The 11,717-nt window shown below is 42.9% G+C and overlaps 3 protein-coding genes and 1 long non-coding RNA gene across 6 annotated transcripts; 2 read left to right on the top strand and 2 right to left on the bottom strand.

Moving 5' to 3' along the window:
- Window positions 1-796: 796 nt before the first annotated feature.
- On the bottom strand, window positions 797-3,368 carry LOC108623535 (uncharacterized). Its single transcript, XM_018022095.2, has 5 exons — window positions 3,099-3,368; window positions 1,829-2,074; window positions 1,587-1,726; window positions 1,423-1,507; window positions 797-1,347 (listed from the first exon to the last, which is right to left on the bottom strand). The coding sequence occupies exons 2-5, from the start codon at window positions 2,024-2,026 to the stop codon at window positions 1,147-1,149; spliced, it is 624 nt and encodes a 207-aa protein (XP_017877584.1). The 5' UTR covers window positions 2,027-2,074; window positions 3,099-3,368; the 3' UTR covers window positions 797-1,146.
- Window positions 2,593-3,103, top strand: LOC113464157 (uncharacterized). Its single transcript, XR_003388993.1, has 2 exons — window positions 2,593-2,753; window positions 2,888-3,103. It is a non-coding gene; the product is annotated as an uncharacterized LOC113464157 (long non-coding RNA).
- Window positions 3,369-3,425: 57 nt separating the features above from the next.
- Window positions 3,426-6,998, bottom strand: LOC108623532 (uncharacterized). The gene is made up of 6 exons (XM_026812386.1): window positions 6,801-6,998; window positions 6,446-6,685; window positions 4,927-5,013; window positions 4,308-4,439; window positions 4,089-4,240; window positions 3,426-3,869 (listed from the first exon to the last, which is right to left on the bottom strand). Exons 1-6 carry the CDS (start codon window positions 6,996-6,998, stop codon window positions 3,743-3,745), a joined length of 936 nt encoding a protein of 311 aa, XP_026668187.1. The 3' UTR covers window positions 3,426-3,742.
- LOC108623533 (proteasome subunit beta type-2) lies at window positions 4,400-11,691 on the top strand. Of its 3 annotated transcripts, none has more exons than XM_026812384.1 (4): window positions 4,400-6,728; window positions 6,831-10,840; window positions 11,007-11,363; window positions 11,450-11,691. In XM_026812384.1, the coding sequence occupies exons 2-4, from the start codon at window positions 10,750-10,752 to the stop codon at window positions 11,623-11,625; spliced, it is 624 nt and encodes a 207-aa protein (XP_026668185.1). In that variant the 5' UTR covers window positions 4,400-6,728; window positions 6,831-10,749; the 3' UTR covers window positions 11,626-11,691. The 3 variants fall into 3 exon arrangements, with proteins under 3 accessions (XP_026668185.1, XP_026668186.1, XP_017877583.1); XM_026812385.1 differs by having other exon boundaries at window positions 4,400-9,283; window positions 10,617-10,840; XM_018022094.2 differs by having other exon boundaries at window positions 4,400-10,840.
- Window positions 11,692-11,717: the final 26 nt, after the last annotated feature.

The following is an 11,717-nucleotide window of genomic DNA, read 5'->3' as shown; positions in this document are numbered from 1 at the left end:
AAATCATTTGTGAAGCGAGGAACGTTTCGTAATTGCGGGGAATAGACGAGATGAATGAGGTAATTTGATAAACGGTCTCCGCTCCGTGTCGACCAGTGACCCACCTGTGAATGACTGGACGTCTCGGCGATGATTTCAGCTGCGAAAAAATGCGCCTAAACCGAAAATAAGGACAAAGTAAGTGTGCTATTTGAAGTTAGGATTTGATCATCATACGAAACGAACAAATATTTATAAAATATTAGGCATATTTTCGCGTAGGCGCCCAGTCCCTCTCTGGAGGGCCACAAGCGTCGATCGTACAAGCATTTGTTCGTTAGTCGCGGGTGGACAAACAAATATGATAAAAGGAAACGGGAGATATAATGCAAAACAGGAAGAAAAAATCGAAAATCCGTAGAAAAGCGAGAAGCTTCGTCGTGGACGGCTCTAAGCCTGTTATTTTCTGAGAGACAGCAAATTCATTATTCCTATAGAGTCTATTCTTATAAATATTACATATATTATATATATTTCTCTCGACTGAGTTTCGCGGCGATCTTACCCGGGAGTAAGATTCGAGCCTGCGTTCGTTCGCGTGTAAAATGAATAAATTCTTCGCAGATAAAGGTGAACAAAAGGAGATCAAGATTTTTCGCTGTATATATGTATGTTTATTCTCAAAGAAATTATACTGCTATTATATATATATATATATACATATATATATAAATATAACTACATTACAAAGTATAAATAAATATATATATATATGTATAGAGAGAGAGAGCGCGTGCGAGAGAGAGAGAGAGAGAGAGAGAGAGAGAGAGAAAGAGAGAAAATGAAATCATCAAAAACAAAAAAGAACAATGATAGTGTATTAAAAGAGAATAACGTATGCTACGTACGCGTACGATATTTAATTAAAAGCACGTCTGTTTAAAGGAATTGTTACAGAATGGATTCAATAAATAATTAATCTTAATACAAGTTCGAGGCTGGTGATCTGTCAAACGGATCGTCGTCAACGCGAGAAAGATGGAAACGCGACGTGCATACAGCCGATCACCACCGATCTCGGTCCAAAATTCTTTGTTCATTCACTTTCAATAACTAAACATACACCTGTAACGCATACCGATGAATCATTGTGTACTTAATCTGATTTCATTTAATATATTGACTGTTAAGCCTTTGGATCTTGGATTTTGATATAAGTCCCTGACCGCCGCCCTCATGTTTGGCCTCGTCCCTCTTCTTGGCGTCCTTCTCCTCTTTCGAGTCCACCACCACCGGCAGATCTCCATCCCTTAACACGAACGTCATCATCGTCGTCGTCGTCATTTGATTTTGATCGTCCATCGATTGCTACGAGCAGGTAAACGGCGGTCAAGCATTCTGGATGATTTTAGAGTAATTCGGTTGATGTAACAAAGTAAGTACCTGCATCACATTTAGAAGGAACAAGAAGGCGAGCAAAGTCAGGGCGCTCAGTGCAGCTCCATTGCCACCTTTCCCTTTATAGCTTCTGAAATATTTCAGGCGACCCTTTATAGCTTGAGAGCCACTTTTCAAGATACAGAGCTCATCAATTTCTTTTTAATTACCCTCGTGAGCTGTGGTGATATCCTCCGGACCCGCTGTGATGGTAGCCACCGTAATTACCGTAACCGCTGTGATATCTCTCAACGGGTGAGTGGTAAGAATCTTTATATCCACCGAAATTCAGAATAGACTTGATCGTCATCTAAGATCGTACATTATCAAAAGTTATATTATTAAATTTAAACAAATCCATTATATAAAATCGTCGTAATGGAAAGCGTGACACAGAGTCGCGTTGCCTCACCTTAAACGACGAAAATAAAAGAAACCAAAGAAGAGTTTCCGTGTTTCGCAAGGTGAACTCTCGCCGCGATGCGTCGGACCAGACTGCTTTATTCAGGAAACGAATGCCCGTTTCCTCTTGGCTCTTCGTCACGGCCTGCGAATTTTCGACACCTCGTCTTTCCGCAGTTCGCATCGGGTAATCGCGTGACGTCCTCATTATTATTTAGGCAACGGCAATTTTCTTCATTAATTCGTTGCCCTGTTTCTGAGAATTGGGGACAAGAATGAAATACGTAGGACAATTTTTCATGTTCCGGTCGTTGAATTTCATCTACCAAATTTTAACATTTCAATAATTTCAACATTATTGATATAAGTTCGAGGAATTCTGTTGAATTTGAGAGTAGAACATTGTCCAAGGGTTGTGGATAGAGAATAGAGAATTCATTAATCGGTAAGATCTGTTTATTGTTGAAATTAAATACATAAGCGTAACGCGCGTCGTACGTACAAACTTAAATGCTAAAGTGACAGTCCCTAATCGAGCTAAAGGTAGAACGTGGCTATTTGCGAGAAAGAACAAGAAACAACTCCACCCGTGATAGGTATGCGTGTGTTTGCGTTTATTATGTGTATATGTATTATGTATGTATATATATTATATATAATGCATATATACAATAAATAATTTCGAGCGAGTGATAAAACAAACACGATCGATCGCTCGCAGCACACGTACATCGCGTGCCAACTTCAGATACATCAGTCTCGCAGCACGACCGATGTAACAATGACGTTTATGCACGCGATTAAAATTGTTGAGGTTATGAATAATTGCAAAATGCAGAAATAGACGACGTAACGTTAGTTCGTCGATGAGAGGACACGCGATATCTGCGTTGCGAGTGATCGACGATATCCTGAGACGTTAACTCGATACCAATGTGAGGGAAAGGTCTCTTCAGAACGACGAATCCGTTTGAGTCTCATTAGCAAAAGGATTGAATACGGTCGTCTATCGCATCGAATTTACCGGACATTACATTCCCGTTTGCCGTAAAACTCGTCTTCTTTCCAGAAACGGAGAAACTGTCTCGTTAATGTGAACCGAGGATCAAATGTACGAAAGCATAAATCGGATCGACGGTAGGAAAGAACACTTGACGCGTTTCGACGAAGTGTAAGAAATGGAAAGTCGATTATTCAAATCAGAAGAGAATTGTTTCTCCCTTTACTTGGTAGTTCCGTTAAATCTACGTCCACTACGTTCAATAAATAGAAATAAATACCGTGATTAGCGTTGGTGGAAGCCCGAACGGACGAGGTGTCCGGGCCCGAAATATCGTTCAGTCTACTTCTACGTTTAAAAATGTATTGCGTATTTCCAACCCCTTCTCTCGTCTGTCTCTCTCGAACTTCTCTGCCTGACTTTAAGTTAATCGAGGAAATAATCGGATAAGTCAGTACATTGTAATAATCGTAAACGAATCGTTGAAAGTTCTGAGCGAGTCCAGTGTTTCAATCTGTCTTCTATTCGACTAACAGAAACTGAGCTCGGAACTCTCTGAGTCCAAGGAAGGACGGGACTTTGATTGATCGACCAATTAATCGCGTTCAATTTGTTCGCGCTTAACAATTAATTGAATGAAAACCGATTCGTGTTTGATCGATGAAGGGGAGTTCGTCGATCGAGAGACTCGAGAGTAGGATCACCGGAACGTGGTTCGCCTCGACACGGTTTCCGCGCGTAAAGCTAGTCGTTTTCGTATACGATCTAAACCTCGGGACGCGACGGAACTCGGGTTCGTTCCACAATGAGTGGAACGTTTCTCCAACAATGAATTTGTTTGACACGTTCTAATTAATTTTTAACTCGGCGATTGATCGCGTCCCGCAGCGTGTAAATCGTACTCGAATGGGTCCATGCAGCTTCTCATACGGCGTTGCAGTCCATGAAGAGGGTTCTACAGTCCTCGCCGGTGCGACCGCGTCGGCCGGCTTCGTACAACGCTTCGAAACCTATCCCGCTTTGCCTCTGGAGGAGATAGCTCGTCGCGTACCTGCGAACCATAGAATTCCAATGATAAAATCTTTCAACCCTGTAATCCCACTTGGTCACTTATTCAAATGATCACCTTACGTAATATAAAAATTTAGGAAATGATCGATTTTTGTAAAATAACTCTTTCCTTAATATTACACAGGAATCCCTTTTTTACAAACAGGTAAGAGAAATGCGAAACTATTATGATAGAAACGGAGGGAATGAAGGTACTTACGATCCCAGTTGACAGAAAATGGAAGAAGTGCCCTGAGCATCTGCCACGCATTCGCGGCTCGCCTCGCAAAGAGCTCTCTCGGCGCAACCTCGCTGTCCTTCGTCTTCGGCGCGTCCCACGTTGTTAAACGTTTTCACGGATCTCATGTAACCCTGAGAGGGATAAACAATTCGTTTAAACCTCAAATTTTTAGGAGAGATGAAGAGTGTTGGGGAGTACCTTGAGCATCGAGATGGACGCGACAGCGGCCTCTGAGACCGTGTCTCGTCTTCCCATAGATCTGGCCGTCATCGAGCGATGGGAGAACGAGGTCTTCAACGCATCCAGGAGATTGATCACTATGCTAATGAACTGTTTCGGAAGACTCTGCGTTATTGAATCCGTGTGTAAGATATATCGCATTGGTAATCGACAGGGTGGAAGCATTCTACACGAGGGAAGCGTATATTTCGTTCTATCCCGACCCGTCGACGCTTCGGCAAAAAGTCGTTTATACAGAATCTATAGAATTGCACTTTAGTCGCAATTTCTTTCGTCCCAATTAGCGTGCCTTTCTATTTTAATACGTCCTAGATAAAAATTAACATAGATTTCAATCAAATATTGAGTTGGCAACTAAATAATTGCGGAGTGTATCAATAGACTTCTTATTTAAAATCCGCAATCACTTAGTTGCCAACCCGATATATCTAGAGCTAGGTAACGGAGTATGTAATTCGTGAAGGGAGAGGAACAGGTACAGTTATCCTATACCCGTTCACCTTTGGCGAAGCGTCGGTCGGGTCGTAATCAGTTTAATGTACAACGTGTCTCGTGATTGCTTAGCTTAAGTACTGACCTCGGAAGCGTTTTTAGCCATAACAGCAACCTGATCGGGGTCTCTGCCCTGTCCTAGAAACGCGCCCAGCACCGCGGTCAAAATGCCCTAAACAACCGACACCAGCCGTGTGCTCTAATTTGTATGTTTTTTCTTTTCACGCTCTCTGTACTCGTTTATTTACAAGGAGGGTGGATAGGTGTTTGAATGGATTCCGGGAGCTATCCGACGTCGCTATCCGAAAAGACAACTTCGTGACGCGACGTCCTGTTATCACCTACGTCGACGGGTTTCGAGAACGAAAGGGAATCGGTGAATCTACGTCGAATATGGGGAAATTAAATCGTTTAGAAAACCATGAAGATTGTTAACGTGATCAGTGTCCTCTTCCTTAATTGCAATACCAGACCATGAGGTTCGTTAACAGAAGTAACAGCTCGTGTCGCTCAGTTTTCTCTTTTAGTATGAAAAAGAATATTTCACAAAAGACGTCTGAATAGAATTAATACAATAAAATTAATAATATATAACGCGATGAAAAATAATTGGATTCATTTCGGGAAGGGTTGACACGAACTCCGCTGAAATATTCACGGGATTCTTAACCGGTACATACATGATACGTGAGAGGAAGACGAGTATAACTGTTCGTTTTCCGTTACATGCTCAGCGATGTACAGTCTACTGCGTAGGTGTGCCACTAACAGCTAATCAGCTTATTCAAATGTACAGCGTGTCGTATGTGTGCGCGCGTGGGTCCGTGGTGACCCTACAGGATCGGAGATCCGTCGGAACGGTCCCATGGTAGATAATCGATCGAGAATCGTAATTAATTAGAAAAGGGAAATGCTCGTGTTCCATCCAGTGTGGCTATCACCATGGAATAATTCCGACGAGCCCGCGATGCATGACCCAGATCGCGGATCCCGCGGTACAGTCAGTTCGGCTTGCGCCTGCTTGCTTTCGTTACGCGACCCGAATCGAGATGAAAGTCGTGGTGGGGAACTCGTGGTCGTTCCTCTTAACCGATTGCTTTCTAAATTCGTTAGCGCGGTGTATAAATTCTTTTATGACACGCTTATCACCGGTAATATAAAAATACCGAATGATCATCAGGAACAATATAACGTTGAAATGAATTGAATAGTAGTATCGTGAACCGAGCGAGGGTGTTCATAATCGAAAATAAAAGCATTGAAAACGATTGTTCTGTGAAACAGGCAAAGTCTCGAAGCGGAAATGACCGTAATTTGTGGTGAAGTCGGTGGAAGAGGTATAGCGAGATCGTAAAATTCAGTCTGTCATACAAATTATTATTGGATTTAGCTTTCAAGGGCCAAGGTAAGTAAATTTATTTGGTACCCTTGTGAATGACGAAAATTAAAGAAATTTTGTTCTAAAATTATTCTGTTCTCCAGTAATGAGTGTTTTCATGTCTGATAACTAAGCGACAGATAGCGATCACCAATTTTTCTGACTAGTTTTAAGACCTCGCTGCACCTCTTCCGCTGTACAAGAATTCGTACGTCGAGAAGCTTACCTGCATGGGGCTGCTCTGATTGTCGACTTTGTCGATGCCGTCGACGGACTGCTGAGGACCACCCAAGATTGCGGTGAGCACCCTGAGCCCGACGGACAGGAGGTTCGACCAAGGGCTGGCCGGTGCACCGTCGTCGATCTCGTTCTTGCTCGGTCCCGTGATGCCACCCGTTTGTCCCAGAAGCATTTGCATCAACATGCTCAGCATGTTCGACCACGAGAACCCGGTACTGCCACCCTCCTGCGCGGGACAATAGAATAGCTCATCGATCTCAGAGTTCGAGGTAGAAAATCCTAAGCGTCGTGGAACGGCTAGAATCGAGGGAACGACGCGAGTAGATCGTGGCCGAGTTTACCTGAATTTGATTGGTGCTGATGTCGTCCAGATCGTCGAGGGCGACCTTCTTCATGGCGTTCGGCTTCTCAGCGAACTTCCTCTCGTCCCTTACCTGGGGCTGATACTGTTGCGGATACTGAGGATGCTGCGGCAGGCTCGCTGCTTGCCCGAGGACAAGCCCCACCAAGCAAAGGGCTACGTATTGATGATAATTCATTCTGCAACCGAGACCGCAAATCTACAAACCTGATTTTCAGAGAAGACGACGTGCGAATTCGAACGCGACGGGAAAGCTATGAGTAAGCGTGAAAGGGGTTGATGCAACGCTCTCCCCGTCGACGAGTGACTCAAAAGAGAAAACAAGAACGAAGGAGAATCCGGATCCGAACACGGTTCCGGGAGAAAATCGTCAGAGATCGAGTCACACTCCCAATACCTCGCAGCTTCCGTCCCACGAGCTGATCCGCGCTCTCTCGACTCGTCTATTTACGATCAACGCTAGGATTTTGGAAATCAAATGTACGAAGGTGCAAATAATTTTCTTATTCTTTCAGAGAGATTCGCGAAACGTCGTACGCGTCGGCAGTGGCAGGAAGCGGTACCGTAAACTCGATAGAAGGCCGTACTTAAGCAAGTATCGGTGGCCTTGATCTTGAAGACGAGGAACGGCACTTGCAGGAAAAGGTGAGCGATCGCTTCGCGCGCGGAACGAATAAAGCGGAATGAAGCGGTGGAAAGGATCCGACGTCGCGGTGAGCGGGCAGGAAAAGTGTGTCAGAGCGGTTAAGGTCAACCTGGCAGCACCGAGTAGCCCACTTCTCCGATCGGAGCTACCGGTTTGTTCAACCTGGCGTGTACCGTTACGTGGAAACGCGGTCGTGACCTACTCGACCAACCTGACTCGCGTTGAAAAAAAGATGAAACGAGAAAAACGAAGAGAAAGAGCGGAAGAAAGCCTCGAACGAATTTAGATTCAATACCTGCGGGCGTTCGGTGAACAGGTGAACGAGTTCATTAAGAGCGATTGCGATGGGACGATTGTTTATTGAGGAACGTAAAAGATTTTTAATTGACATATCGAATGGACATCGAGTGAACCTACTATGCCTGTCCGACACGGTGCCTAGCCGCTGGAAATGGTCGCGAATCATTTCTAATTGTACCCGACACCTGCAAAAGGAATCTTCTACCTGCTCTCGTATCGGCTCGCACGTCTCACCGTTATCCCTGACCGGTCCCGACACTAAATGTTCAAAGCCCGACCCAGCGAGAAAGGTATAACGCGATCTGTCAAACGTAAAATTTTCTAAACGAAACGACGGATTGTACTTTTATCTTTGATATTACATTCCTCTGACCCTAAGTAATAATAGTACAAAAGAAAAAAGACGAACTCGGAACCATTAAAAAATCAGAGAAAATCGTAGAACGTCCTCGCGTTACTCACGCGTTCGGCGGGTAACGGAAAGATTCGTATGAACTCGGGGCAGATTAATAATAATACCGCTTCGCTTCGACTCGCTTAGGTGAACTGTACTGTGGTGTACTCACTCGGTTACTTTCAGGCAGACTTCCTTGACACTGACTCTCAGTTCTGAAGATGAAATTCCACGCGGGGTCTTCTATATAGGTTGCGATCTCACGTGGGGGGTAGACCGTACGGCCAATGACCACGCACCTTTGGCTTTATTTTCAATGGAACTGACCAATCTTCTACCGATCCCATCTGTTCGCCGATCCCGGAGGTCTACTTTTTGACGACGCTTTTCGACCAGCATTTTACGGTTTCGACGTAACACGCGGCTTTTATTTCGATCGAACGATCTTTCAGAAAGATCCGCTTTTATCCTTCGTAGAGCCAAAGAATCGGTAGTTCTTATTTAAAGGAAGAAAGAACGTAATAAATCTTTTTATATTTACGACAAGCAGATCAGGGAAGTTCTCCCACGGACGTCAATGTCATGTGTCAATGGCACATAATTCTGTAAATTCCACGAAATTGTACGCGACATTCGTTGCGGTAATTTTTTCGCCTGCTTACGGAAACGTTCTTATAACAACATTTCTTATTTTATCAGATTCCTTCGATGGCTAATCAACGGGAGTAAATTACAGCTAGGAGGGAAATGAAAGATGAAAGTCATCGACCTTTCTTCAAATTATTTATTTTACTTATTGAATCGTCAGAGGAGTGCCGAATCAAAATGGAACGATGGTGCTACATCGTCGTTTTTGTACCAAAGATACAATTTGAAAATGATTTACAGATTGTGGATGTGTAAATCAAAGGAAACCGAGTATCGTTGGATCATCGCATGGAGTCATTCAAGTGTTCACGGCCCGAGGCTTTCCTTTTCTTCTTCAAGGCCCACGTTGCGTGCAACCCTCCTAGGCGATCGCAATTCATCATAACTGTTTCAGTAGCGGGATGCTGGAGTCGAGTCTTCTTATTAGGAGGATCTCGCTAATCGTCGGCTATAGAAATGACCTACACTCCCCGTGGTACATAGATCAAGTCTTAAAACGTACATTCACCTGCACCTGATTTCAAAGAAGATTAAAGTTCTTTAATAGGGAAACGTGATCCATTGACCACTCATAGATTTTAATAGACCGTCAAACATTAAAAAATTGCAATGAAACGAAGAAACAAGGAAGGGATGGTTACTGAGATTTAATGAGAATTCAAGTAGTGCAAGAGCGATTAATAATTTGTTTCACGATCGGAATATACCGATAGATATTCATGCACGTTTCAAACCGAAGGAATCATGCATCATAGATAGATGGTAACGTAACGGGACCGGCGAACGACCTTCGTGGAGGTGAACCAATTCTATGCTGGATGTAACCCAGTCCCTTTCTCCCTTTCTGCTTCCTTTCATTAATTAATTCAACAGAAATATCATGCTATTACTCATTATTAGCTTTGACAGTGAGAAAGTTACGCCTCCTTGCGAAATATCTAGCGACGAAGTCGAATCGCAGATATTTCTACTTTTTGACCGGATCCTCCTTTTACGCGGATCGCAAGATATTTTTACGAAGTGAGTGTAAAGGACCGTTGAAAGAACGCGATGCGTCTCGTAACGGGAAATGTTTGATCGTTCGTTAGCAAGTGGTTTAGAGTTCGTTGGAACGGGAATTCTTAACGAACACACGCTAACGCCGTTTGCTACGAAGAGGTATCTCTCGTTTAACAAGTTTCTAGGCTACGCCTTGTACGCTCGTATGCATGTACTCTCCTCCGAGGTGGCTCGTCCGAGCGAGCGGCCGCGCGTTCGCTCATCCCGAACGAGCTTGGAGAAATGATCGTTCGCTATGTTCCGGCATGTTACGTATAATAAGACCGTACAGAATAAGAGATCGGGGCCCGCTATTAGACCTCTGCCACTGACACAGAAATTCAATTGCATACCAACGACCGCGAACCGCTCCTTCTCTTATTTTCATTCGTTTCAGGCTCGTAACGAAGCTCTGTATAAATTGAGATTTGTATGAGCGTATAAACTATTCTAGAGAACATTTTCTTTTGTCTAAAACATTATTCAAAAGTTTTTACAATAAATAATTGTATTTATTAATTAATTATTGACGCTAGCAACAAATTTTTAAGCATAGGTTGTAGGCACGACATATCTGCATCTTAGATGGATCCTTTTTGACGTCTCTCAAATTTCGTACGATTCCAAACAACAGAAACGAATTCTGTTTATCAAACCCGCGAATATATCTTAATGAAACTTGATAGACGATTTCAAAATTAAAATCGACCCTTTCACATGCGCACCGACGAGATATTTCCTCTCTGGTATTGCTTTTGAATTGCATGTAGTCATCGCATCGCGATTCTGAACTCCAACCTCAATCTCAAGACCGCACAGCATACAGTTCGTGACAGGGTGACAGGCAGTTTTCAGTGTTGTGCAAATTGATTTTCAACAAGGCAGCGAAACGTACTTGTTAAAATGGAGTGTTTGATCGGGATACAATTTAAGGACTTTGTATTAGTCGCGGCTGATATGACCACGGCTCAATCTATCATGGTTATGAAGAACGGTAAGATTATTGTAACTTATAACCTGGAAGCTTTTAGTTGTATCGTTCAGTTCTCTCGTGTTTATTCCAATATACCTTCCTCTACTGTATTTGCAATTTAATCGAACGCATAAGAAATATGAAGTTTCTGTGCAACGACTGCAAGTCATGTTTTTCGGTATTTCAGATGAAGAGAAAATCTACAAAATGTCTGATAAACTCGTTATGGCTGTGTCTGGTGAATCCGGAGATACTACACACTTCTCAGAATACATTGGGAAGAATATACAGCTTTACAAAATGAGGAATGGCTATGAATTATCTCCTAAGGCAGCTGCCTTGTTCACTAGAAAGAACTTGGCAGATTACCTTAGGAGTAGAACTCCTTACTTTGTCAATTTGTTGATAGCTGGGTACGACGATAACACTGGACCAGAATTATATTTCATTGATTATCTGGCATCCTGTGTCAGAGTGCCTTATGCTGCTCATGGCTATGGGGGTTTCTTCACCCTTTCTATTTTGGACAGATATCATAAACATGGTAAGGAATCTAGAATCGTCGTACAGGATTTGCCATTGACTAAGTTCTTTATCAAAACACCTCACATGTACTATCGTATGTTACAGATTCAACAGAAGAAGAGGCATACATTCTAATGAAGAAATGCGTTAGAGAAATACAAAAGAGGTTGATAGTTAATCTTCCGAATTTCAAGGTACAAAAGATATCTAAAGAAGGTATAAAAAATCTCGAACCTATCACAGCCAAGAACTTGGCAATAGAAGACGCGGATAAAGTATAAACTACCCATTTTTATTCATTTTATTATATCATTTGCAATGTAAGAAATAAAAGTATTGAAAAACGAGACGCCGATGATAATTGACGTTTACA

This window comes from Ceratina calcarata, unplaced genomic scaffold (assembly GCF_001652005.2).
Source record: "Ceratina calcarata isolate Rehan_Ccalc_2016 unplaced genomic scaffold, ASM165200v1 scaffold272.2, whole genome shotgun sequence".
Taxonomy (NCBI): domain Eukaryota; kingdom Metazoa; phylum Arthropoda; class Insecta; order Hymenoptera; family Apidae; genus Ceratina; species Ceratina calcarata.
This window is presented reverse-complemented; position numbering and strand designations above follow the sequence as displayed.